The sequence below is a fragment of the Lissotriton helveticus genome, chromosome 5_1 (assembly GCF_964261635.1).
Source record: "Lissotriton helveticus chromosome 5_1, aLisHel1.1, whole genome shotgun sequence".
Taxonomy (NCBI): Eukaryota; Metazoa; Chordata; class Amphibia; order Caudata; family Salamandridae; genus Lissotriton; species Lissotriton helveticus.
Window position 1 is genome coordinate 458,127,556 of NC_136065.1, and position 27,954 is coordinate 458,155,509.

At 46.1% G+C, this 27,954-nt stretch overlaps 1 protein-coding gene across 2 annotated transcripts in view; it reads left to right on the forward strand.

The window, feature by feature from the left end:
- Positions 1 to 27,954, forward strand: part of WDFY4 (WDFY family member 4) — a 1,018,342-nt gene that overhangs the window by 873,213 nt on the left and 117,175 nt on the right. For both annotated transcript variants that reach the window (XM_078642707.1, XM_078642708.1), the window contains one exon: positions 22,837 to 22,946. In XM_078642707.1, coding sequence (XP_078498833.1) covers positions 22,837 to 22,946 — 110 coding nt within the window. The remainder of the gene's footprint in view (positions 1 to 22,836; positions 22,947 to 27,954) is intronic.

Here is a 27,954-nt window from a genome sequence, read left to right on the forward strand (position 1 = left end):
AGCCCGGCCGGCGATGTTTGACTCTTTCCGCTTATGGTGCAAAGAAGCCAAACAGAAAGAAATAAAATTAGCAAAAAGGAATAAAAGAGGTATGTCAATGGTGCAAGCTGCCGTTGCATACAGGGATAACGAGGAAGAGCAAGAAAGCGAACAAATACTTAGGAGCAAGAAACTAGCAGTAGATAAATGCTACCCGATGTTACCAAATAAGGGACAAGGTCAAGAGGAGAGATCCGAGAAAGATCCATTAATGTCCCACTTATTAAGCTCACCTCCACCGTATGCGTTAGACGCTACTACAACGCCAAAGCATTTTACTATACCGCGCCCCGGCGCACGTAACCCAGCTCTTGCACGAACGCCAGCTCCTCTTCAGCTGGTTTCTACTTCTCCGGCACAGCCTTCTCAAGGGCCGCCATCTTTGCTACCTACTCCATCTACTTCTACAACTTTGCCTACAGCTCCAGCTATTGTCTATGATACTACGTCTGCTACTACTTCAACTTCCTCTGCTATTGCCTCTACTTCTTCTTTGCCTCAGCCTGTTTTTTCCGATGCACTTGCTCCTCCGCAAGGTTCTCCTTCTATTAGACAAAGAGTGACAGGTACCGTCACTAGTCTATTTTCACCTTTCTTTGGATCGCCTAAAACAACGCCAAAAACAGAACATAGACAGTCCCGTAGTCAACTGCCTGATTACGAGGAAAGAAAAGTGCTGAATGAACTAGCACGCCAATGGATTCCGGATACTGTTAGATATGATGTTCAGTCTGTTATGGAAGTTTTCCGTCAATGGAATGCACCCACTCAGAGATACGTATTCGAAGAAATGTGTGTATATCTGGGCGAAGATGTGAAGACAAATGATCCCAAATGCACAATGAACGAACTATGGCGTACACGCTTTAAGTTCTATGAAGGTATGATTATAGGTGCAGATGTTGAGAAAGCGATAGAGTTATTGCTCTCTTATAGGAGTAAGGGAAACGTCTCTAGATCATGTCACGAAGACGATGTATCAGGCGGGAAAAGAGCGAGACAGTACCCCATGAGAGAGGTTCCTCCGGTTTGGAGGGAAGGTGATGCGAATGCGAATCCACCGATTCTGCCTCATTTCCAGCGTGTATGGGTACATGTCCCCTGGAAAAGATCCGATGTCTTAGCACTCAAGCAGACACTGCCTGATCCTCGTAAAAACCCGACTGGGTATTATAAGGAGTTATCGCAAACTGCAAGCTCATGTATAATGAATTTAGCGGATGTAGACATGTTGTTTGGGAACGTTGTTCCACATCCTCTATGGAGCAAAATACGTCATACGAACCATGACCAAGAACTAGGTGACTCATGGGCGAACATTGCCGCTATAGATGCTAGACAAATTGGTGGTTCTAAACCTGAGCCGTTAATAGCTGAACTTCCCGGTAGAATTATCGCGTACATGAAAACGATAATGCCTGAAGTACGCGTAAACTGGGACAAGCTATCTGCGTGCAAGCAGAAGAAAGATGAGAATGTGTCTGACTTTTTCACAAGATTTGAGGAGACTTTCACCGATCATAGTGGTCAGGATATGGCTACCGAGGGTGGTCAAAGATTGTTTGTAGACAAATTCGCACATAATTTAATCCCTGAACTTTGTAATAAACTGAAAGATTCAGAGAGTGCTTGGGCTGTCTCTACGTCAGCGCAAATTTTAGCTACGGCCTAGTACTATGTAAATAGGCGCAAAGACGAGCTAGATAAAGTCGACAAAAAGACAAAAGATTTAAAAACTAAAGTTCTTCTCCAGCAAGCCTATCCGCCTCATACGACTAGTCAGCCCAATTATCAACCACAACAGCAGTATTCGAGAAACGCGCAAGGAAACGAGTTTTCCCATCAGCGTATTGCTTATGGCCCGAATCAATGTGCGTATTGCAAGGAAGAGGGTCACTTTAAAGGTAATTGTCCGGCTCTTGCGCGACGTTTGAGCGGTGCTTCAGGTGTAAGGGGAAGAGGTGTTCAACATGCCCCTAGAGGTAGGGGCCGTGGAAATTTCACGCAAAATACAACTTCTTTTCCGCCTCAGAATTCGATGAACAGCTTTGACCAACAAAATAATGCATCGTCCAGGTCAGCTCAGTACTATGCTGACGACTATTACACTGAACACGAAAATGAGGGTAACGATTGCTAGGACAGCCATGGACAAAGAGAGGGAGTTGTTTCAGTTCCAGTAGATCAGAATGGACGTTATGTCAAGGTAATTACGTCAGGAGTGTCAGAGCCATTTCTGCTGGATACTGGTGCTACAAAAAGTTCTATCATGCACTCGAAACTTCCTGGCGCACCTTTGTCTGGCGAAATGAATGTTTCAGTAGGTTTCTCTGGCGCCCCTGTTAGAAACCCGATCTCCAGTCCTATATCTCTTTCTATTGGCCCATGTGAATTAGAAGCACCCCTCATTCTTACAACAGGTTGCGGTGAAAATTTGTTAGGCTTGGATTTGCTAAAAAGGTTATATGCGACTTTGTACTGTTCCCCCTTGGGAGTACAACTTACTTTAGGTAAGAAAGTCATTTCTCCAATGTATTTGTCAAAGGACAATATTCCGACTGAATTGTCATCACTTCCTGATATACTTCGGGCTAATGGCTCTAATGATGTAGGTCGTTTGGAGATAGCACCGTATGTCATAACATTGAAAGCCAACGTTAGGTTGCCACGTATTCCCCAATACAAAATATCTAGCGAATGCGAAAATGCATTATTGACGATCGTTTATGACCTGATTGATAAAGACGTCATCGAAGAAACAACAGGAAATGTTTGTAACAGTCCAGTTCTGCCCGTCTTAAAGCGTACTGATCCTTTACAACCGCCTGTGTACAGGTTCGTGATCGACCTCAGAGAAGTGAACAAGATAGTTATCCCACAGTTTCCAGTTGTCCCCGACATTACTGCTTTATTGACGATGGTTCCAGCTTCAGCAAATTGGTTCTCGGTGATTGACCTGAAGAACGCTTTCTTCAGCATCCCGATTGCTGAGGAGAGTAGAGATATTTTTGGATTCAATTTAGGAGGACGAAGCTTCCGCTTCAAGTGCGCTCCTCAAGGCTACTGCGAAAGCCCATCAATATTCAGTCAGGCCCTAAAAACACAACTAGACACGATTGTTCTACCGAATGGTTCAACTCTGATTCAGTACGTAGACGATCTGCTGATCGCTGCAGACACTGAAGAGATTTGCAAGAAAGCTACGTTATCATTATTACGTAACTTATGTGACATGAAGCACAAAGTCTCTCTTTCCAAACTACAATTTTGCCGACAAGAAGTAACCTACTTAGGTCACATCTTGTCGAAGGAGGGAAGGAGACTGACACCAGAAAGAATACAGGCAATTGCAGAACTGAGTGCCCCAAGGACACAGAGAGAGGTTCGAGCCTTCTTGGGCATTACATCGTACTGTAGACAATAGATACCGAATTTCTCACTACTAGCCAAACCCTTGCTGGCACTACTCTGCAAAGACACGCCAAATCCTATGCCCTGGTCTGAAGATTGTCAGACGAGTTTCCACGAGTTGCGTGATGCATTATGTTCGGCTCCTGTGTTGGGAAACCCCAACTACAGTAAGCCTTTTACATTATATGTCCATGAGAAGGAAGGTTGTGCATTATCAGTTTTAACACAACATTTTGGGGACAGACAGCGCCCATGCGCGTATTTTTCGGCAACTCTAGACCCTGTGGCTAAAGCCCTACCAAGTTGTCTGAGGGCTACCGCCGCAGCAGCTGTCTGCATTCGACAATCCGCTGGATTAGTCATGAATAATACTCTGATCGTTATGGTTCCGCATGCAGTAGACATTTTACTAAACAGGACGAAGACACAACACCTTACTAGCGCTCGACTATCCAGTTACGAACTTACACTGCTAGCAAGTCACATCCACATAAAGAGGTGCGATACACTGAATCCCGCAACGTTATTACCCATTCCGACAGAAACAGACAAGATTGATAACCATGACTGCTGTTTTAGGACAGAAGAAGAGACAAAAGGGAGAGTAGACTTACAGGACACTCCCCTTCCTGAATGCAACGATACTTTATGGGTTGATGGTTCATGTTTCAAGCTGCCGAATGGTGATACGACTGCAGCATATGCCGTAACGACATTACACACCATTATAGAGACCGCGCGCATTTCCCATAAATCTGCACAAGCTGCAGAGCTAATTGCGCTTACCAGAGCATGTGTGTTAGCGAAAGGAAAGCGAGTGAATGTGTACACTGACAGCCAATACGCCTTTGGTGTGGCTCACAGTTTTGGGAGATTGTGGCGTGAACGTGGGTTTCTTACGTCACATGGTGCAAAGATACAGCATGGTCAGCTAGTTAATGAGCTCCTCGAGTCACTGACCTTGCCACTACAAGTTGCAATTGTAAAATGCAGTGCACACAAAAAGATTCAGGATGATGTTGGCCGCGGCAATGCATTTGCAGACGAGGTTGCGAAAGAGACTGCAAGGAACACAATGAGTCGGATGTATGTTGTAGGTCCCGCTAGACGGATTACTGATGTGGGAATGTGTGAGGACACCATCGAAAGCGTGAAATCTATACAAGCCGAGGCAACTGAGAAAGAGGTGAATGAATGGAGAGAAAGTAAGGGTAGGTTAGATGCGAATGGTTGTTGGGTCGAATTGTCAGAACACCAGCGATGGCTATTACCTAACGCCTATGTACTTGCAGTAGTAACAATGGCTCATGGATTTGCGCACATCAGTTCGAAAGGAATCTGTAAAGTATTGGCCCCAGTATGGCAAAATAGCAATATCCCGAAATATGCAGAGAATGTGGTCAGAAACTGTATGGTGTGTTTGAAGTACAATCCCGGTAGGGGAACCCCAACTCCAGCTGGTCATTTTGCGCCTCCAACGTATCCGTTCGAGGTTTTGCAGCTCGATTTCATTCACATGGAGAGATGCAACAATCTGAAGTATGTGCTCGTTGTTGTTTGCGCTTTCTCCAGGTGGGTGGAAGCATACCCCCTTAAGGACAATACTGCCTTGTCAACTGCCAAAGCCCTTGTCAAAGAGTTCTTCCCGAGATTCGGCATGCCTAGAATCGTCTGGAGTGATAATGGAAGTGAATTCGTAGGACGCGTGATGAAGAGAGTGTGTGAGTGTTTAGGCATACAACAAAAGTTTCACTCTGCGAATCACCCCCAATCAGCTGGATTAGTAGAATGCTACAATGGCACTTTAAAGCTCAGATTAGCCAAGATCCAAGCCTGTACAGGTCTTAAATGGCCTGACGCCTTGCCCCTAGCACTCTTGTCAACCAGAATGACAGTCCATTCCAGGTTAGGACTTAGCCCCCATGAGATAGTGTTTGGCCGCCCAGCCAACGTCTGGGGCGTGCCAAGGCCAAAGAAACTCAGCGAAATAGAGCACCCCGTACTGCTTGACTATTTGTGCGAATTGACAACTAAATTGCGTGTTTTACACCAACAGGTTCACAGCTCCTCTCCGCCAGCCTCTGACGATCCAGGTCACTCCATCGCACCCGGCACATGGGTCTTGGTGCGGAATTTCCAGCGCACAAACAACGGACAGCCGAGGTGGACCGGACCATACCTGGTACTTCTTTCCACGAGATCCACTGTTCGGGTGGAAGGCAAAAAGAACTGGGTGCACGGGACCCATTGTAAACGGGTCCCTCTGCCCCTTCCATACGACCAGTGGGTCAACGAAGGAATTGCCGACTCCGAGACAGAATCCATACCTCGCTTCATCCCTTTCAGCAATGCACGTTTAAAAGAAACTAGTACCGAAAAGGAGAGTGATCATATTTTACAAGGACTTGTGCCACCGTCTATGCAGTTGGACACTACCGAACCTGAGACATTGTTTGAAGACCACACCGTACCTGGGAAACAACAATATAATCTAAGGTCAAGACAAAGAGACTAATAAAAAGTGAACCAATGTGATTTCCCTTCCCCCAAGAACTATTTTTGATTTTTCAGCTCTCTCACTCTCAGGAAACTTGCTCATTTTTGATTTTCGAACCGCCATCCGGTTCTGCTGCTAGGGTCGCGGTTGAAGTCTGGGGAGTGCAACTGGGGACGTCTAGGTCAACGGTTCTGGTCGGTCCAAGGGAGTTACCCCAGACTGAACAGAGCGCACTCCCTGGCAGAACCAACCTACCACCGCGGGCAGCAACTAGAGGATGGAGTTTCCTAGGGTAAAGAGACCTACCAGACTGACGAACTTTGAAAGACAATTATGCACTGTACTGGCCAAAAGAAGGTTTTTGATAACATGTATTTTAATGTTGTGTAGCATAACGATGTTTTTGACTGGTTATACTCTATTCGTATTCCAAGTTACTTTTTCAAATGACACCCGGCCACCGCCTCCTCCTACTATCTCTCCACACTACTTTCACCCTCTACCTGAACACGAGTCTGCCAGAAGACTCGAATTTGTAAATAACTCATTCATTCAACTTCTACACCAACACCAGTCCATAATGAACACATCGAACTGTTGGGTATGCGGACTCATGCCACACACGACTGATAAGGGTATCCCATACTTCATCCTGCCTTTCAGTTATTATGGTTCTCTGTGGGCTTTCCAGACCATGTTCCTATTCGCCCTAGAACCGTACGCGACCCGTTCTACTGAGAGTGATTCCAGTAACAAGGCACTAGTAGCAGGGATAAGAAATATGAGTAGAGAGTTCGACACCTATCTTACGATTCCCAAAGATGAACTCACTCCGTACACTCGTTGGAACGTAACTAAATATGGGGTTTACCTGAGTAAGAGCCAGACAGCAAAGAAATCCCGCCCAGTTTGGATAGTACCCAACCGAGGTCACTTATGTTTACAAGGTATCGGCAGGGATCCCAAAGCACAATTAGGAAAGAGTATATGCACGGAAACCTATGTGTTCGCTTCCCGAACTTGCCCTATACTATTAGCAGCCAAAGGCACGTATTTCGTCTGCCATGACCAAGCTTACACCTGGTTGCCCCCTGACTTCTCAGGTACATGTTTTATCTCATTTCTGCTGCCTCCCACCTACACGGCCAGAGCAGATTACCATCGGACAAGGACAGCTAGAGGGGTCGTGAGTAAAGACGACACCGCGGGTCAGGAATTCGCTGACTTCGCAAAGGGTTTTCTGCCATTTTGGGGGCCTATGGTGAACAGCAGGAATATTCGCCAGTTATCGAGGATAGTTGAATCCGCCGTGATTACAACGGCCGGAGCCCTTGGCAATTTGACGACCGAACTTCAGTCGGATCGACTTATGACCCTTCAGAACCGAGTTGCCCTAGATATCATACTCGCCGATCGTGGTGGTGTGTGTAGAGTGATCCAATCCAGTTGTTGCATTTTCATCCCTGATAACGCACCGACAGTGTACCAGGCCATCTCTAAGCTACACGAGATATCTGGTTCTCTTCACGTAGAAAAAGGGGACTGGTCCTTACTAGGGTGGTTCTGGGAACTGATCGCTACATGGGGATGGAAAACACTGATCTTCATTGGGATGATCTTAGCACTTCTGTTTATGTTCTGCCTGTGTGTACAGTGCGCTCCTGCACTATGTGGCCTCTGTGCTACCTCATGTGTACGGAAGCCTGTGTCAAGGGACGAACTGAGCAACAGAATGATGCTACAGCAGCATCTCCACGAATTCCTTCATACAGATTTAGACTCAGATTAACATGAATTATTGCCTTATATTAGGGCAAAAGGAGGGTCTGTGGTTATGAAATTCTGGACCCTACCGTTGTCCCGGTATCGAGGTCCAATACCCGTGTCCCGAAACATCAACGTACCATGACGAATTTGGTGTCGACAAACCGATAATGATTAGGACATCATTCCTATGCATTTGCGTCATGATCGAGGCATGCTAACACCCCTGAATCGTAGTTTCCGTCCCGACCCCTCAGACTCCATTTTGTAAACGGTATCCATCTTGTGTCTTGCCCTCATGATAAGTCAATTAAAGGTCGAGCTTGATCTAAAAGGACACGTCCACCTTCCCTGACTCCCCCCTGACCTGTCCCAACTGACTCCCTTGCCTCCAGCCAAACCTGTTTGGGCAGCTCTTCGCCCAGTGGCCAAACACGATAGCATCAATGCACAACATACCACAAACCATTCACCGCGTACAGATCATGTTTTCTACACACATACACACCTGTCCACGCTCCCTGTTTATGGCCAGTTTTATGACTAGGAGGTGCCTTCTTTTATTGGGGCTTCACCGATATCTGATGGGAGTTCCGGGCCTGGCTAGGTAATCTATCACGAATTGGACATCTAAAATACGGGCTTGCCTACATGACTTCGCTCTTTTGTATTATTGTAGAAATATGTGTATATCCATATCATAAACTCAAGAATTCTTGCTTGCAGCTATTATTTTTGTATATAAGGAGAAGGCTGGTTCTGTAAAAACGAACAGTCTCCTGAGAACACATGACCCGTGTTTGTCGTGCTTCTAGGACACCTGTTACTTGGTAGCTGCCAATAAACCTTGATCTCTGACTGCGACTAGAAGACTCCGTGTTTCTGTGGTCCGGAACAGGGAGAACTCAGAGGTCTTCGGGTGTTATCCCCTGGCACCAAACGGGTTCTTAAATACCTGTTACCTCAAGGTGGTGGAAGAAGCAACAAGATGCAACACAGTCAAGGAGGGTGGGAGGCAAGAAGAAACACAGACAACAGGATGATGGGGTTTAGAATGAAGAAGCAACACAGACAAGCGTGGGGGGGAGGGGAGAAAAGAAAATCAATAAGGGGGGTGGCAGGGGAAGAAGCAACACAGATGGGGTGGTGGGAGAGGAAGAAGCAACACAGATAAGGACAACAGTGGGAGAAGAAAATAATACCTCAATCACAGTACGAGCAGAGGAAGGAAAATAATCAAGATGAAGCAATGAGTACTGGCCAATACGAGGCAGCAAATAAAAGTGCCAATGAAGCCATCAAATGGTAAGCAGTGGGTGGGCTCCAAACTCCTTGTTGTATACAATATATCTTGCAGGCAACTGTGCATGCGCATTATCTTAAATGAGACCTAATAAAGGAACAGGCCATTAGGAGATTCCTATTTGAGTGGCCCTGGCAAAGGCTTGCCTTCATGGCAGCGAACAAGTGTCCTATGGGATAATTGCGTAGGGGCCAGTTCACATACACACATTTAATAAACCTCTGCAACAAAACATGCAGGTTCTTGCAAAAGCTGTGTAACATATGCAGGTTGGGAAACATTTTGAAAAGAAGGGTAATGCACAAATACAATAATATCCATATATTGTCAAAAACCATTTGGGTATACAGCATACATGTCAACATTTAGAATCAGGAAAGCGGTAGATTTTGAAAGACAAAATCCAAGGAACTAACTTTTTGCAGTTGACTTGCATGAGAGTGGAAGCAATTTTAGGCAGGGTGCTAAAATGAGGACTTCTAAAATAGAGACTCTCCCCCCTAAATCAGGGGCTTTGGCATATACTGTGAAAACATCTCAGTGACACAGAAAAACAGGCATTTGCGAAGCCAAGTTGTATAGCAGCACTGCTGCTGTTCAGCATGGCTGAAAGTCACGGGAAAAATGTGCAATAACACGTCCAGGTCTAGCACCGTCATAGCGCTTTCTTCTCTGGCAGTAATGGCTGGACAAGTACCACAACATGGGGGCGCGGCAAGCAAGATAGCCAACCGGGTCAGAGAATGGGTTGAAACAAAGAGAGAGGTTGTAGGATATGGCCAGAGCTATGAAATTTGGACATAAAGAACCAGGTTCGAGTCTCAGCGTCTGCTCAAAATCCTGTGATTCTGTGCATATCACTGAATCTCCCTGTGCCTAAAAATAAATGTGACCGTGTGTAATGCAACTGGTGCTCATCTTTAGCACTCCAAAACCTTGGCTTTACCAAAGTGCATAAAAAACCCAAACTAAATGGTAGGGAGAAAAAGAGAAAGGAACGCGGAGAGGGAGGTTTGAGAGAGCAAAAACAGGATGGAAAATTAAAGGAGGAATACGGAAAGGGAGTGGGCGAGAGAGCAATATGACTGCTGGTGGTGGTTTCATAGAAGCACACAGCAGCGCTGGAACAGATGTATGCTCAAAATTCTGTGATTCTCATCAAATCACTGCATTTCACTGTGCCTACAAAATAAAGACGTGTAATGTAACTGGTGTTCATGTAAAGCAATCCAACACCTCGTTCTCGCTATACCAACGCACATTAAAAGAACGCTAGGGAGAAAAAGAAGCAGGAATGCAGAGAGGTGAGAGGGAAAAAATGGGGGAGGCGGAATACTGAGAAGGAAGGGATGAGAAAGAGCAATATGGGTGCAGGTGGAGGTTTCACAGAAGTACAGAGAGGCGTTGGGAGGGAAACGAAGCAACATGGACGGGGATATAGTAGACAGCCTGAAAACAGAAGCACTCATATGGAGGGCTTAACACCCCCTAAAAATTGCTCCATAAACGGGAGCAGTGGAAGGACACAAGTACTTGGTCCATGCTCCAGAGGAGGGCTAAACACAAGAAGACATCACACACTCATGCCATGACAAACAAGAACAAAGCTAATGAGATCGACGCTGAAGCTAGCCAATGACTGTAAGCTCATTGATTGTAAACAAAATGTCTTGAAGAGACAGTGTTTGCACTGTCTATGCAAGACCTAAAAATGACCATCCATGAGGTGTCCAACAAAAGCAGAACAATCTACAAAGCCATCAGTCTCTGCGTAAATCCCACAGCCAAGCACATGCTCGCTGACTTAGAAATAAAACATCTGAACAGTGCTCATGCCACAGCTCCATCAAGATCATCGAAAATAATTATCTTGTGGTTTGGATAATGTGGTAACCTAACCTGTCAAAAATCAGGCACATAGTGCTATTATACAATTTTGTTTGTGTCTTGCTTCTACATTCATTCTAGTCTTATTTCACTTTCTTTTTTAACGAATGTTGGGACGGGAAGTCTCCTGCATGTCTCTGGAGAGAGTGCTTCCCCTGCCTTATGCTAATCTCCAGACAAGTCGCTCAAAAGCTACTGTATAGTTTTTAGATCCCTACCTCAGTGAGCATGACAATCATACATGTCCACTGAGGGTCTCCCTGTTTACATGGATTGAGACCCTAGAGCTTGGCTCTGAGGTCGAGGGGGCATGCCTAGTGCACCCCTATTTTTGAGAGAGTGGCTACTGCCCTCTCTATTAAGGCTGTGGTAGACTGACAGTGGTGGCAGCAATAAATCTATAGTCAGGAGGGGTGAGTCCCTAGGCACCCTCCTGACCAAGTCTGTGCAGTTTGCCATGCCTGTGGGCCTGTTGCCTTTGTCTGGCTGATGTGTGTTTGAGAGCCCGTGGGTGTACAGGGGAAGAATGGGAATTTGAGCCAGTGTGAGGAATGCGAGCTGTCCTGCTGGACATCCCAGCTCCCCCGTCCCCCTCCCTGTTTCCTTGGTAAGGCCTGGTGGGCTGGGGGAGACACTCAGCTCTTATCTGGGTTCAGCTGCACTAACTGTGTGGAGAGGACCCTCCCCCACTGGTCAGGGCCTCCTGGGCTGGAGTTAATTAAAATTCCTCTCTAGAGGGTTGCACAGCATGATACCAGAACAGGACCTGCTACATGCTTTACCCATGCATTGAACACGCGGTGAATGGTCTGTGATTGGAGGTGTATTCAGAATACAAAGAGTAGCAGACCCTCTGATTGGATGAGCCTATCAATCAGAGGTGATAAAAGTCTGGCCTGAGTGGTCAGCTGTTGTTCAAAGACTGGTCTATGACTGACGAGCGGCCACACCAGAGCCCTCTGACGGTAACCGGCCGCGACCCCGCGTGTGAAGGCAGAAGATAAGACTCTGTTCACTGCGGTCTTCAAGGACCAGCTGTTTTTTGTGAGGCTTGGAGGAGCGTTCGCTTTGGACCAAGGAAATTACAGACAGCTGCCCAGTGTGGAAAGGAAGCTTGTGGCACATCACCCAGTGTGGAAAGGAAGCTTACAGCACATCACAGAGGCTGGTAGAAAGAAGCTTGCAGCACATGACGAGAGCCAGAAAGAGGAGGATGCTTGATTCTAGTCTTTGAAGGTGAGATCAAATCCCCTCTAGGCTCCTCCCTTGCGCTGTGGGAGCCTGTACAAGCAGTAAATGGGAAGAGAGGCCAGTGAAGCAGACCCCCACCTTTCTTTTTGTGAACTCTGAGGGTATCAGGGTGAACTGGCACTCTGCCCAACCACTACCCTTCTACAGCTAGCCAGTGGCTACTGGACTAGTGGGACACCAGTAAACTGTGCCAAGACATCCGGCACCTTTGATCAGATCCCTGACACCACCAGAGCGGTGTCCTCACTCACAATGGGAGGGCACTTCTGTTGCTTTGGGTGGGGGGTTATAGGGCTGATCATGAACATTTGACTTCACATCATATGCTGAAACTATATCCGTTCAATACAAAGATTGGTATCAAGGCTCTAGTGAATGAGAACAGCCCTGTGTAACATGATCTGTAATATGCAATGCTTACTGTGTGTTTTCATGTTAACTGTGTTTTTATAGTGCTTGGCGTCTAGGTGCTATAATACTGTTTGGGGTCAGGACTCTGCCCCAGAGGGTTGTAGAGACTTCTGGTATTCATTGTTTATGTGTAGAATAATTATCTTATGTGTATTAAAGTACTTTTCTTTTATAAAAAGTAAAGCACTGACTGGACATTGAGTTTATCAGCTGGTGGTACGGTTTACACTGTATTCTGAGTGTCTAACCCCACCTCACCTCCTTGAGTAAGCCTTGGACTGCTCTGTCTCGCTACCCTGAGAGAGTCAAGTGCTGGAGAGGAGTACTTGGTTATCCAGTTTTGGGTCCCTTAGTACTGAGGTCCCAGGACACCAGTGAGGGAACACTCCAGTTGAAGCGATTGGAGTGCAGTTACCCCTGAGTGCCCTGGTGCCCAGGAAGCCGGGTCTAACAACGAACATACAAAGCCACAGAAATATCCTTTCAAGTACATGTATATTGTTTATATATCTTTTTTATACACAGTGAATCAATTTTTGTAAACATAATATTATCTTTATAGTCCCAGAATCCATTGCAGAGTAGTGTTGTTATTTCATATCAACGTTCGCTTATATTTTCCCTCCACCAATGTGAAGTGTCCTGTCTCACTGTGCAGTCAGATTAAAAACTGTGATTTGTATGTTCTCATTTATTTACAGTTGGCACAAAAAAAATTGGGTTTTAATCATTCATGTTCAGTGCTCATTAGAAATGTGCCTAATTGACTGACGGGGAAACTAAGAAACGATGCAGCTGTTCTGTTAAGTAATCACTCTTCTCTGGAAACATCCATTACAATGCAGGTATTACAACGCACTGGCTATACAATGCAGTCAATACAACGCAAGTTCCATTACAATGCAGGCCCTTACAACGCATGCCATTATAACGCATATCCTTCATTGACAAGCACCTTCCCTGAGGTAACACCTGGCGGTGTTTTAATAGTAATTTTCGTTGTAATGGAACATGAGTTGAAATGGACTGCATTGTAATGGCGTGTGTTGTAATGGAAGATGCATTGTAAAAACTGTGTTGTAAAGGTATGCGTTGTGATTGTTTGCGTTGTAACGTCATACATCCCTCTTCTCACTGTAGTATGGCAGAACAAGTATTTAGGTCTTTTCTCCCTTAGTGGACTTTATGCTGATATGGTTCGACCTGTGCTGCCTGATTTAAGGGCAGGTCTCTATCGCTTTACTGCTTTGAATGGAAGAATTTTAGGCAGAGTGTATTCCTGGTTGCCGTTGATCATGTTCACTGTTCGTGGTACTGGTGAAATGTGCTCTTTGGCACCTTGTTTTGTATTGTGGAAGCCACAGGCAGCCTGACTTATTTTGATTAGAACAGATTCTGACTCCTACATTATTGTCAATACCAATCATCCAAGTTTTGAAAACCGATCCGATGTGCAAAACCCAGCACAGTCACCAAACTAAAGACCAGAAACTGGAAGAAAGAGAAAACCAGAAAGCAAGCTTTCTCCAACTTAGCCCCAAAACATTGGAACACCATGCCTACCAAAATCAACCAGGCACGCTCCTTCCACTTTAAACAACACCTCACAGCAAGACAAGCTGACAATCTTTTAAACATGAGAAGTGGTCTCTCCTCCTGCACCTAGTTTTTGACTCCACTTCTCCTAGTCCTTCGATGGCAACCTCCAGTTTCTCTCAACCGTACCTATGTACCATTTATACCCAACCCTTCCTTAAAAATTTGAGCTCTGTGTCGCGCTGTAGTGTGCTTTACAATTTACAAATCCTTTCACATACAGAGCTTGATACAATGCTTCAGACAAACTCTCCAAAACAGTATACAACTATTCCTCAGATTGTACCCCAGAATTTCATACAATGCTTTAGATCTGCCCTCTAGAACTCCGGATGAGAATATACCACTGATGGGCACAGAAGAGACAATCTACTCCCAGATGGACCCCTTCATACATTCTGCTCTTCTCACTACTCACCCATAGAGATCAAACTCGTTTTTAGATATTTTCATGCGACAGATGCAATATCGCTGTTCTTCTTGGAGGTCACCATAGGCTTTCCCCCAAAACAGTCTGTTACGAGCAGGTATCTAGTGCCCTACCGTTGTTATCTGGTTTTACAGACAATTGTCTTTTCACTTTACTGCCGAACACCACCCACTGCCAGTACTCCTGCCGTCGCTGCCGCTAGACCTTCACCACCCTCCGCACCCCCACAGCTGCCACCCTCTCGGCCGACGCTAACACCACCGAAGCCCTGAAGTGCATCCTCCTCAACGTGAACTCCCTGCACAAACATTCCGTGGAGATCTGGTACCTCCCCGACACCCTCTCGCCAGACATCACCTACTTCACAGAAACCTGTACCAACGCCTCCTCCATCCCCGACATCACCACCGCCTTCCCTGATGGATACAAGATCCATAGGAAGAACTATCCCAACTGCCCAGGAGGAGGACTCGCCATCGCACACAAGAGCTCCCTCCGACTCTCCACCTCCACCACAAGCGACCCCTACTCCACCACAGAACACCTTCACTTCCAGATCCAGACCAGCCCTAGAACCACGCAGCGTGGTACCCTCACATACAGACCACAGGACCTCGTGCTTCGTTCTCCATGACCATCGCCGACCTCATCGCACCCCACGCCATCACCTCCATGGACTACATGCTCATGGGAGACCTGACCTTCCACCTCGACAACCCCAGTGACCCCAACTCCTCCACCCTCCTGGACAACCTCGCCAACGTCGGACTGAAACAGCTCATCACCGCCCCTACCCACAAGGCAGGACACACCATTGACCCAATTTTCGCAGGTGGGAACAACATCCGCTTCAGCCACACCACGCTACCTCCATGGACAGACCACCACTGAGTACACTTCCTCTTCAACAAACCCACGCAGCCCAAACCTGCACCCTGCCCTCCATGAATAAACTAGAGCAAAGTCACTGAGGAGCAAATCCCACAACCGCGCTGTCCCCACCACCTCAACCAATGCCAACCTTGCAGCCAAAGAACTCTGCAGATGGATCACCAACTGCACAGGCGAGCTTGCGCCCCTACTCAACCCAGACAAACAGCACCCCAGGAAGGACGCCTGGTTCACCGCCGACCTCAAAGTATCCAGAGGCACCTGCAGACGTCTCGAGAAGAACTTGAGAAACAGCAAAACCTCAGAAGATTGCACCGCCTACAAGAACGCCATGTCAGATAACCACTAGCTCATCAGATCCACCAAAAGGACCTTCATTCAGAACAAGATCCTAGCCAACTCCAGCAACTCCAAGGAACTCTTCAGCAACATCCAGGAATGCGCCAACCCCCCCAGAGAATTCACGGACATCACCCCCTCCCAGGACATTTGCAACAAGCTTGGCTCCTACTTCCATCTGAAGATCAAGGGCCTCTACAACAACTTCAACAACCAGACACCTGACTCCGAAACCACCCCCTCCTCGAGAAACATCAGCCAGCCCAACATCTCCTACTAGACCCCAGTCACCACTGAAGACACTGCATCGACCATGAAAGGCATCCACTCAGGGGCCCCCAAGGACCCCTACCCCCCGCACATCTTCCAGAGAGCTGCCGCTGCCATCTCCACAGAACGGCGACGCACCATCAGCGCCACCTTTGAAACCGGCACTCAGAGGTTAGACCCCTACTCAAGGAGCTCTCAGCAGATCCCACGGACCTCAAGAACTACTGCTTATCTCCCTTCTCCCCTTCGCGGCCAAAGTCACAGAGGATTCCCAATCAGGATTCCGCAGCAACCACAGCACGAAACTGCGTTACTCGGTGCCACAGACAACATCCGCACCCTCTTCGACCAAGGACACACTGTCTGCAGTGTTCAACACTGTCTCCCACCGCATACTCACCGCCAGACTCCATGACTCCGGCATACAGAGAATCGCCCTTGACTGGCTCTGCTCCTTCCTCACCAGCAGAACCCAAAGAATCAGACTGCCGCCCTTCCTCTCCGAACCCAGGGACATCAACTGCGGAGTACCCCAAGGATCGTCGCACAGCCCCAGACTCTTCAACATCTACATGCCCCCCTCACCGCCATCGTCAGCCAGAACGGCCCAGCATAGTATCCTACGCCACCCAGTTCTTCCTCTCCCTCACCAAGGACCACATCACCACCAGAGTCAACTTCCAGGAAGGAATAAAAGACGTCGCATCCTGGATGAGCAGCAGTTGCCTGAAGCTAAACTCGGAGAAGACAGAGATCCTTGTCCTCGGACCCTCCCCCTCTGCATGGGACAACACCTGGTGGCCCACTGCACTTGGCAGCCCCCCACCCCATGGACCACGCCTGAATCCTGGCCTCGTATTCAACACCTCCCTCTCCATGACCCGACAAGTCAACACTGTCGCCTCCACCTGCTTCAAAATCCTCCGCGAGACCTTCAAATGGTTCTCCTTGAGTGTATGAAGACCGTTACCCACGCACTCATAACCAGCAGACTGAACTACGGAAACACCCTCTACAACGGAATCAACAAGGGTCTGCTCAGCAGACTCCAGACCATACAGAACACCACAGCCAGACTCGTCCTCGGCATCCCTCTACACAAACACATCACTGAACACCTGCATAACTTTTACTGGCTCCCTGTAGAGAAACAAGTAACCTTCAAGATACTCCCCCACCGGACCTCAATATCTTAATGAGAGAATCTCCTTCCATGTACCAAAGAGGAACCTCCGATCACCGACCTCGCTCTCGCCGAACTCCCACGCATCCACAGAGCAAGAACAAGTCGAAGAACCTTCTCCTACATTGCGGACAAGACCTGGAATGAGCTGGCGATCGACATCAGATGTGCCCTGCACATGTTCAGGAAGACCCTCAAGACCTGGCTCTTTGGCTGACCGAACCTGCTCCCCCTCCCTCAGCACCTTGAGAGCCTCACGGGTGAGTAGAGCTCTTAAATTTTCTGATTGATTGACTGTATTAAATTATGGTTGCTGCCTTCCATACTATTTTTTTTGCCTTTGAGATCACCTGATAATGAGTAGCATCCCATTTGCATATCCTGGTAGTATTTGCAGCCGGGTGTGGAAGTGTTGCCTGGTATAAGCTGGACTGCGGCAAAGAAATAAGTGAACATTGAGTTAGGGTGGTAACTGAAGTGAGGGTATAAATGTCCTAAATTCCTTTTATAAGCAGGGTCATCTTACCTAGTGACACCTTTGAGGCATGGGTGTGTGCAGGAGAGCTTAACAACTCTGTGGGGGGCTGTCCTGTGGATGTGCCAATATAGTCCCAACAGGAAAAACAAAACAAATAGAATACTCCCGCTGATCTATCACTGTCTCAAAGTAAATCAACAGGACATTGATAGATTCTGGAGTGATGATGTTGACTGCAACATGAAATCATCGCTCCAGGTCATAGTTTACTCTGTCTGCTAGTTCGAGGTATGAACACTGGTCTTGAATGGTCCAAGATGTTTTTATGCAGTTCAGATGGCCGCTGGCAAACAAGGCATGGTGACGCCTGGAAAGTTCAGATGATTTGCCCTGCTTAATAGTTAATGTCTAAACTCTGTTAAACTGTACACTGAAGAAGGAGCTATGCTGGCAACACGATGTGTCAATTTATGACATCAGAGAACTGCCCTGAAGCGGCATAGAAACTTGTTAATGGATTTTGGAGTCTTCATCAGGGCCACCTACAAATCTGGAAATCTTCGGTGGAGCAGCCCTGAGCCCATCTCTCTTGGGTATGGGCTGTTTTGGGGCCTCTACAGTACTACTGATGAGCCACTGTCAAGATGCTCATGGAACACTCAAGGGCTGGTAGCTGATGCCTAGTAGCGTTTACGACTGCTACAGGATACAAATGTGGTGATCAAGAGTCATGTAAGTTGTTTGGTTGTTGATTTGGAGTACTGAGGATCAAAAGATGCTTTTTGATCTTTTCAGTGGGGTATTGATGGTCTGATTCCAGTCTGGTTGTGATTGGCTTGGGAAGCGGCAGTGGCAATGTGCTTCTGATCAGAACTGACAGGGTGGTGTTGGGCAGCTCAGTTAAGCTTACAAATGGATCCATTACAAGTTGATGTTGGCAGGATCCCTTTCTTGAGACACATAGGGTGGTGAAGTCATAGGTGAGAGTTAACAGTTCTCACATTTGTAACAGCCGTAAACTGTTCAACTTTTATAACTTTATAAAATTCTCGACTGCTTGTCCATAGATTCATAATGCATCTTCTCTGGGGGGTTGTGGCTCCTCTTGCTTCTGAAGGCAGGCTGGTAGTTGTTTGGTAAAGGCAGGATGGACTTTGTATCCTGGTGGCACCGTGAGTGATGGATGAACATCGTTGACCTAGGCGAGGCAGGTGTGACTATTCTTGTCATGGATGCCGCAGCTTAGAAGGCAGATGTTGACGATGTCTCAACCCATGCTGTGGGAAACTAGTTTTATAGACTCTAGAAAACGAAGGGACATTTACCCTTGGTTCTCCCACCATGTTTCAATCCTGCCTACCATGGGCAGATAAATGCATTTGCTGCCAATGGTATGAGCCCTTTGTGATGGCAAAGTCTTTACACATGATAAACCCTAAATAGATGCTGTGGCAGGGTTCTTCTTCTTTTGTGTTAGAGTGGTATTCAGGTTCACCAGTCTAAAATGGCAGCTGCCTCTCTTCTCTTCTTTCTTAGTGTTCTAGCGTGGCGCTTTTTAGTTCAGGCCGACATGGTCCTATGGGGTGCGGCGGTGAGGGACGGCACCGTTGGGGCAGGTGTTGACAGGCCTCATCTTCAGTGGGGCAAGTATTGAGGATTCATACCTCTTCTGCTGCAGAAGGCACCCTTTGGAGCTTCAGGTCCAAGGGTGGAAGTGTACAACAGAAGGGGGTTGAAATCTTACGCAGCTGGCAATTTGCAACAGAAATGGGGCATATGGAGTATGGGATTATTGGAGCCCATTTAGGCAGGTGTGGGGTTTCATGCAGCCCTCTTTTTCATCTACTGCCTCTTGTTTGGTGCAGGCTGGGGCCCAAACGGGGCAGGAGACCTCCTCGTACATGACTCTATTGAGGTGTACCTGATTGATCTTGTGGTGTTGAGCACCTGTAGCGATAACTTTCTGTCTGTGTGAGATGTTTATGCAGCTAGATCATATGAGGAACTGGCCGTGGTCCAGCACTGCAATGTTGGTGGACATGCTGTTTGGGTACCACTTTCTGGCAGAATTTTATCTCAAGAGGTTTTTTTCAGACCAGGCTGGTGGTAGAACACTTAGTTGAAGGGAAATATTTCAGGTAGTCGCAGTGGGTTTGCGGGGTCAGTCTTCCCCTTTTGTCTCATGTTTGTACAATTAATTATTTCACTGATGTGCGCCTCAGACCAAGAAAGAGAACAGCCTGCCTGATGTACAACTCAGTGCTACCCAATGAGGCGGTTAACCCCTCACAGTCTTGTTCCTCACCGGGGCTCGACGGTGCAGCATGGACGATGCGGTGCTGCCCTTCCTAGGTGTAGGAAGAGCAAGAGGCCGCCCCTCAAGTCGGTGTAGAAGTACAGCGTCTCTTTCCACTGCAGGGCTTCCAGGCAGTGGGGCAGAGCCTTGGGAATCCCATTCTTGTTGGAGCAGGTTGTCCTCTTCAACAGTTTCGGCCGTGCTAGAAGTGAGGCGGGGAGGTCAGTTTTGGAAATAATGTCTTTCTGACCTGCTGAAGACACATAACTAGTGGAAACTTAAGACTTATGAGTTCCACGGGTGAGATGCGGGGCTGGCATTGGTGATGGGCTAACTGGCCTTCGTTTCTGATCCTAAGGTACCCCCGCTGCCTTCCTTGCAGAGTTGAGCTGCTTCAATGGCAGGAGAGGTCTCTGAGCCTCTCCACACTTAAGAGACTGGACAGTCAATGTAGCAGGAGGCCCCTTCTGCTGTTCGAAGAGTTGGGGTAATGTACAGATTGTATAGGGTGGCCGTTTCAGCAGCAGGGGTGGTGCAGCCCTCAGGTGCTAGGGTGTCATAAAGCTTCTTTCTCTCTCTTCTGTGGCACCGACAGAGAGTGGGGAGTTGGACGGCTCTCAGGGCAGCCAAGCCCCCTGCTCCCAAGACGTCCACTCCTCAGATACATCTTTGTACAGTGAACTCACCCGCCTCCCACCAACAGAGGCTAGAGTGGGCACAGATAACGTGGCCCACCATCAGATTAGAAAGGGGCCTGATCTCGTCATCCTGGGCAGGACAAGGCAGCAGACAGGGTCCAGACGTCTCGTCGCCAATGAAGTGTTGTGTAGGCCGCAGATCTTCTTGAAGGTCACCTATCAATACTTTAAAGAGCATTGAATCAAGAGCATGACATTTTAGCCGTCCACTTGTCACTTTCTTTTCTTCAGAGTAAACTCAGTTCACCCAGACGTTGTCACCTGTGAGTTCCTGAACAATTGACCTGCCTACTTCCTCCTCGTCTGTTAGATATTTTGTTTGCAAACAATCTATGAAGCAGAATGAAAGGCTGTACTTTAGTCTGATCATTGTATGTTTGTTAAACTCTCATTATTTCAGTTTCAGAATACTTATAAAAAAATCTCTACTTTTTCTAGTATGTTTCACAATGGGGAAACATTCTGCTCAGAATCCAGCAAATGTTCCAGATATGTATTCCTTTTTTCCAATGTGAATTCATTATTCCAATTCCTGGGTCGGGCTGGGAAGTCTGTCGATGCCAGCTTACTCTTTACTTTTGTAAATCTGCATTTCAACAGGTCTCAGATTGCCTTCTGGCACCAGCGTGCAATGAATGAGGACCAATATATCAGGCACAGAATAACTATTACCAGAGCTTTAAGTGGGCTGGGTCCCTCTGGGTCTCAGCATCGGTTGTAATTTAAATCGGACAATGGGTTCCTATTGTTCCCTATATTCATGTCCTTAACTTTACTGGTAAAAACACTGGCGATTTCCGAACAATGAATGTGAAAACATTTGAGGTAATCCATGCCAGTGGTTTAGTCCCTGTTTATATTTCACGTGTTTTACTTAATTTTGTACTCCATAAGAGTTTTAGTTATATCGAGGATGTTTTGAATTTGTATTTTTTTGTGTGTAATATATTGTGTATATTTTAAACTGACTCCCATCCAAGTCTATATAACGAGCCAAGAGCTTCGACTGAAAGCAGTGGGAGTCTCCCACAGTGCCCGTCAGTGTATCAAAAAAGGCGTTCAGAATCCATGGTCATCCAATCCCTGGCCTCTCTGCAGATAGCACAGAGACAACCATTGACAAAACTAGTTGTCCTGGCTGGTTTTAGGTGTTTGTCAGTTGTTGTGTTATTTATCTGAATGCAAAACTGAAAGCTCTGAGAGACACCAAATACCAGTTGGATACACTGGAAATCACAGAAATGTAGTTTACGTTTTACGCCATGCCTACAATTACATAACTCAAACCCCTCTTAGAGACCCCCCACTTTTTCATCCCACTTAAAGCCCTGGGTGAAACCGTCATGCCCTAACTTTCTAGGTTCAATGCTCCTGGCATATTCCAGGGTTTGTTCCCTTGCTGTAAACCTCTCTTCTGTTCAAGGATACTCAGCCATAAACATTTCTCTTTTCCTATTTTGTCTAAAATGTCTCTTTCTCCTCGCTTGATTGTCGTGCTTATTTTGCCCTTATTTGTTGCCTTTGTTCTGCTGTCCAGGTCCCTACCTACTATTTAAAGTTACTTTTGGAGATCATGTCTTAGTAATGGGTATCTGAAGTGTAACAGTGGCGGGTCCAGGAGAGCACTTGCCAATTACATTTTTGACGTGAAACTCTGAGATTGCTTCACAGACCTTCACGCTGATGCCATTTAGACATTTTTGGGTTTGTGCTACCGATGCTTGTGGACCAATGCAAGCGCTCACTGGCATCACATTATAACCCAGTGTTGTGCTTTAGGCGCAGCCTTTGCTAAACAATGTGCAGCATCCCTTGCGGTCATGGTGGGTTCTTGAAAGAAAGAAATACACACAGAAATAAACAAAAATAATAATAAAAAAAGAGAAAAGGGGCCTGGGAAGCCATACTCTTTCAATTTCACTTCTCCATATAGTTGGGATTTATTTAAGTACTAAAGCCATAGAATCTCCGCCCACCCCTACTGGCACTGATCATAATGATTATTTTTGCCCTGTTCCTGGTCATAAACATCCAGAAAACCCTTCATATTAGCCCATATTGTTCTAATTTCAGGCCTTTGTTCTAATTTCAGGGGAGCTACCGGTCCAGTGTCACTACTGCACACACTACTCTTCCGCAAGCATTGTGGCCTCTTACCTGATGCGCCTGGAGCCCTTCACAAGTACCCTGTGCTCCTTGCAGGTGAGTTGGCGATGGGCCTATGGGCCAGTCCATTATACTATCTGAAGGTTCCTTGATCCCCCTTGTTGTTGTAGGTAAGTATCTGAAATATCCAGAGTCTTTAGGAAGTAAGTACCTTGTCTCCCCTACCAGTAGGCATGTCAGTTTCCAGAAACCATTTGCCAGTATCTTGCGTAACCTGATGTCCTGCGAACACTCGGCAAGTGCCTTGGGTTTCCTACTGGTCAGATATCACGGTACCTGGAGTCACTGACTTGTATTTGACATGCTGTACTAGTAAGTGTGCATGGCATCTGAAATGCTTCACATTCAGACTTTTTCCCTTTAAACAGATACCTTGAGTGCCAGCCTTACCTGGCACCACTGGTGCTATCACAGAGAAAAATAGGCCCAGGAGCAGTGCCTTACCACCAGCCTACTTTCTTGAATTTGCTGTTGCTTCTGTGCCTCTTCCCTGTGTTCCTAGAGGAATGCGCCCCATTAATTTTCGTACCAATATGCGTATAAATATGCAAACAAACGTATTAATATGTTGAAATCTGTTATTGCTTTGCTTATGAATAATACAGAGTTAAGTTTAAAGCAGCCTGTAATATATTAAAGCAATTGGCATGTATATTTAATGGGTGGCAGTGAGAATAAAGAACCGCTGCCCCCCCTTGCCCCTCCCCAGAAAGGCATCAGACGGCGCAGGCAAGAATCGCATTTTTCTCACCGGTAATATCTGTAACCAGATTTTCGTCCCTAACAGGGTTTGCTGTGTATATATTATTTCTATTTAATCTGGGTAATCTTTTTATTACAAATCCGATTGGTCCTCTAGAGGTTAGCATCATAAGAGCCGCTGAAGATGAAAAGCGCGTATCAGGAGCGGAGGCGGCGGCTGCCCCGGCCCCCTTCCCTCAGGTTTTACTTCCTTAAATGTCATCTCTGTTGTTCTGAGGCCTCTTCAGGCTTATAGTGTTTACTTTGAATGCTCAAGGCTTCCTGGACCAATGGGGACCAGTGTAAGACCCATCACTCACTGCCCAAGTATCATGTCACTTTCTGGATCATAGGTCGCCAGATACTTATGTGGCCTTCCCTGATCTGTTTTTTTTCCTGACACTCCCTTTAACATACAAAGTTGTGTTCTAAATTGCTCTGAAGAAAGCAGTAGATGTTCACTCACAAATTCCACTTAGTCAGATTTACAAAGGATGAGCTCAAGAGCCCCCATAGCACATTAAATAGCTGGTCAATCGAAATACAGAATTATGAAAATTGAATGAACAAAGACGCCACTACAGAGAAGTCCTCCATTTACCGTATAGAATTGCCATTATTGGGCACTGTGAATGATGTGATCAATGAGAGACATTGTGATCACTGACTGAGGGTCTATCGCATCAAGATTTCTCATTCAAGGTCAACCTTTTCCCAATAAGTGTTGAATGTGTAGTTTGAGTGAAGCATGGTTTGTTCCTTCAGCGTTTTCTCATTACTCTAGCTTTCCCATTACTTGAATGTTAACCTGTGCTTAATTTGTGCAGGTGGTTGCAGGTGGTGGATTCTGGCATTCATCTTTGTGGACAGGGACTTACTTTTCATAACCAGACTTCGACCCAAAGCAAGATAAAGAAAGGCAGTTAGGATTGAAAGGAGACAGTCAAAGATAGGAAACTGGTGACACAACTAGAAAAACCCTTACCGGTGAGACAAAAAGGCAGTGCTTAATTTGAGCCGGTGGTTGCAGATGTGGTCAACTGGCACTCGTTTTTGGGAACTTATTTTTTCGCAACAGGCTTTGATCCACAGCAAGAGAGGGAAAAACACAAAAGAGGAAAGAGTGAGAGCTGGTAACTACAGTGGCCTCTAGATTTGGCAAGCAGCGATCCCGGATGAATTGCGCCATGGAGGCGGGCACCCAAACCACCGCATTGGATGCACCCTGCTACCCGCCCCCTGTCAGATGCTATTAAGATAAAAAATATCCATCGAAAATAGCAAAAAGGAAATTGTCAAATTATAAAGACTTCAAAGCAATCCGGTGATTGGTCAGAGGGCAAAGAAAATTCTAAGAGCATTTAGGCAAACTCAGTTAAATAGTAAGTCAACAGTCCCACCTACACAACAGAAAAATCAAAGCAGAGCGGGGAAGGTGGAACAATGAAACAGTAAGAGGTTAGCTTTCAGATCAAACAGTTACAATATATACTCCTTCAGAAGGTCCTTTGGCCTGGCTGTGCATGCAGGAATGTTTGACTCTTCCGCAACTAGAGCCTGCCAGCACAAAGATGGACAATTCAAATGCAGAGTGGCCCTCGAGTGTGCAAGTCCCCTCACCAACGACCCCGCCACCGCCGGAGCCAGCCTCCAGGAAGGAATGAAAGACGTCGCGAAATGGATGAAGCGCAGCCGTCTGAAACTGAACTCAGACAAGACGGAAGTCCTCATCCTGGGTCCATCCCCCTCTGCCTGGGACGACTCCTGGTCGCCCCCTGCACTGGGCACCGAACCCAAGCCCACGGACCATGCACGCAACCTGGCCTTCATCCTGGACTCCTCCCTCACGATGACCAAGCAAGTCAACGCCATCTCATCATCCTGTTTCAACACCCTGCGAATGCTCCGAAAGATCTTCCGGTGGATCCCCACCGAAACCAGGAAGACGGTCACCCAGGCCCTCGTCACCAGCCAACTGGACTACGGTAACACCCTCTACGCTGGAACCACAGCCAAACTCCAGAAAAGACTCCAGCGCATACAGAACGCTTCTGCACGACTCATCCTGGACATCCCCCGTCACAGCCACATCTCTGCCCATCTGAGAGACCTGCACTGGCTCCCTGTCAGCGAGAGGATCACGTTCAGACTCCTCACCCACGCACACAAGGCTCTCCACGACATGGGCCCCAAATACCTCAACAGCCGCCTCACATTCTACACACCCACCCGCCAGCTCCGATCCGCCAGCCTTGCCCTCGCCACCGTCCCACGAATTCGCAGAGCCACCGCCAGAGGAAGATCCTTCTCCTACCTGGCGGCCAAGACATGGAACTTCCTCCCCACCCACCTACGGCTGACCCAGGACCATCTCTCTTTCAGGAAACAACTCAAGACCTGGCTGTTCAAGTAATAGCGGCTCCCCCTCCTCCCAGCGCCTTGAGACCCTAGCGGGTGAGTAGCGCGCTCTACAAATATGTGATTGATTGATTGTATTGCATTCTAGCAGTGGTTCTTACTTAATCTGGGGTCCGGGGACCCCTGAGGGTCCACGAAGCCTACTCAGGGGGTATGTGACTGCTTAGAAAATTAAAGAATATAAGCAGATTAATTAAGTGTATTTAAATAAGCAAAATTGGAAATTTGAAAACGTTCTGTTAATGTGAAGGAATTTGAAATTGAAGGCAAAAAATTAAGTTAGTATCCTCAGATTGATTTTTGGAAGCAGTGTGAGTGCACCAGTCAGAATATAGTATCGCGGATGAGTGGCCTCAATTGAATTTAGAAAAACTCCAACCTTCCCATTAATATGTTGATTTAAAAAACAATTTGTTTCTGAATTAAATACAGTTTTTCATCATGTGTGTATTTGTTTGATGAATGCTTATTTTTGTATGTTTGTGTGTGTATTATTTTGCAGTTCAAATCATCCAAAATGCTTAGGCCGCTGTTCCTGGCTTCCAGTATGAACTCAGTGTTTGTACAAAATTCCAATAATGATTCGGTGAGCAGTCCCTGGGTTCCTGGTAATGATTAAGTTGGGTTCCACAGAAATAAAATAATAAGAACCACTGTATTATACTGTTTGTATTGTACTTACTATCCCTATGTGGCCGCTATTGACATTTTCAGGTCTGGACTATAGAAAACACACATTTTCTTTCCAGCTCCATGTTGTCCAAAAACTCATGTTTGCATGGACGGCACTGTGCTAATCCTATGCTTAAAAACTTTGATAGCAAAGCAGACCTTTGAGGTGAGCAAATTCAGAGTGTCATTGTTGTTGTAGGGTGTTGTATACAGGAACTGCTCTCCACCTAAACTTGGTAACTACCCAGAGTTCTCTGCTTCTTTTATGCAAGTATATCTATCTCAGTTGAATTACTATGGTTTTGTGCATGTAAAATCTGAACCTTACTATAACATCCCTGTAACCTTTGGTTTTTAATGTAGAAGTTTTTAAAAATTCATTACCTAACTATAACATCCCTGTAATCTTCGTGTTATTTTGGTGAATATATATATATATATATATATATATATATATATATATATATATATATATATATATATATATATATATATATATATATATATATATATATAGATATATATAGATATATATACATGGTTTAAAGCAACTGTAGAAAAACAAATTGTTCTAGAAGGTGCAGAATTAATACATGGTGGCTTTATGAACAAATTGCCCTCAACACAAATTCATGTGTTTATTAGCTGAACTGAAGGTCAGAATTACAGAAGGGCGAGCATCAACTGTATGTATGTATATATTTTGTCAAACATTAGACACTATGATTGTCCTGCACAAATACATTATTTTTGCATATTTTTATAACATCAAGTTTTTAAATATTAATATATTTAAAATTATATTTATATATTTATTCATAATGTTGTTTACAATAATGTATGCATGGTATTTTGCACTAACAGAATTTAAAAGCTGCTACTAGTAACTTGTTGCTTTCCATGATAACATTTGCACTATGATGTCGTTATTTCCTGTGTATGCACTTTATATGCCGCCCTTTCCCTTAGCAAAGCGTCATGTGATCAAGACCAAAGTGGGGGTCGAAACGCGTTATGGCGGACTGGCTGGTTAGACAATAAAGCACTATTGATTGGCATGAAGTTTTGGGTCCACTTCTCATCATTTGCCCAGGAGAGGCAGTTACAAGCGACAATTTGGATGTATATATATATTCACTGAAAAAAACATAGGTTTCAGGCCTTATATAGTTAGGAATTAGCATATAAAAAACCTTTGAAATTCAATGAAAAA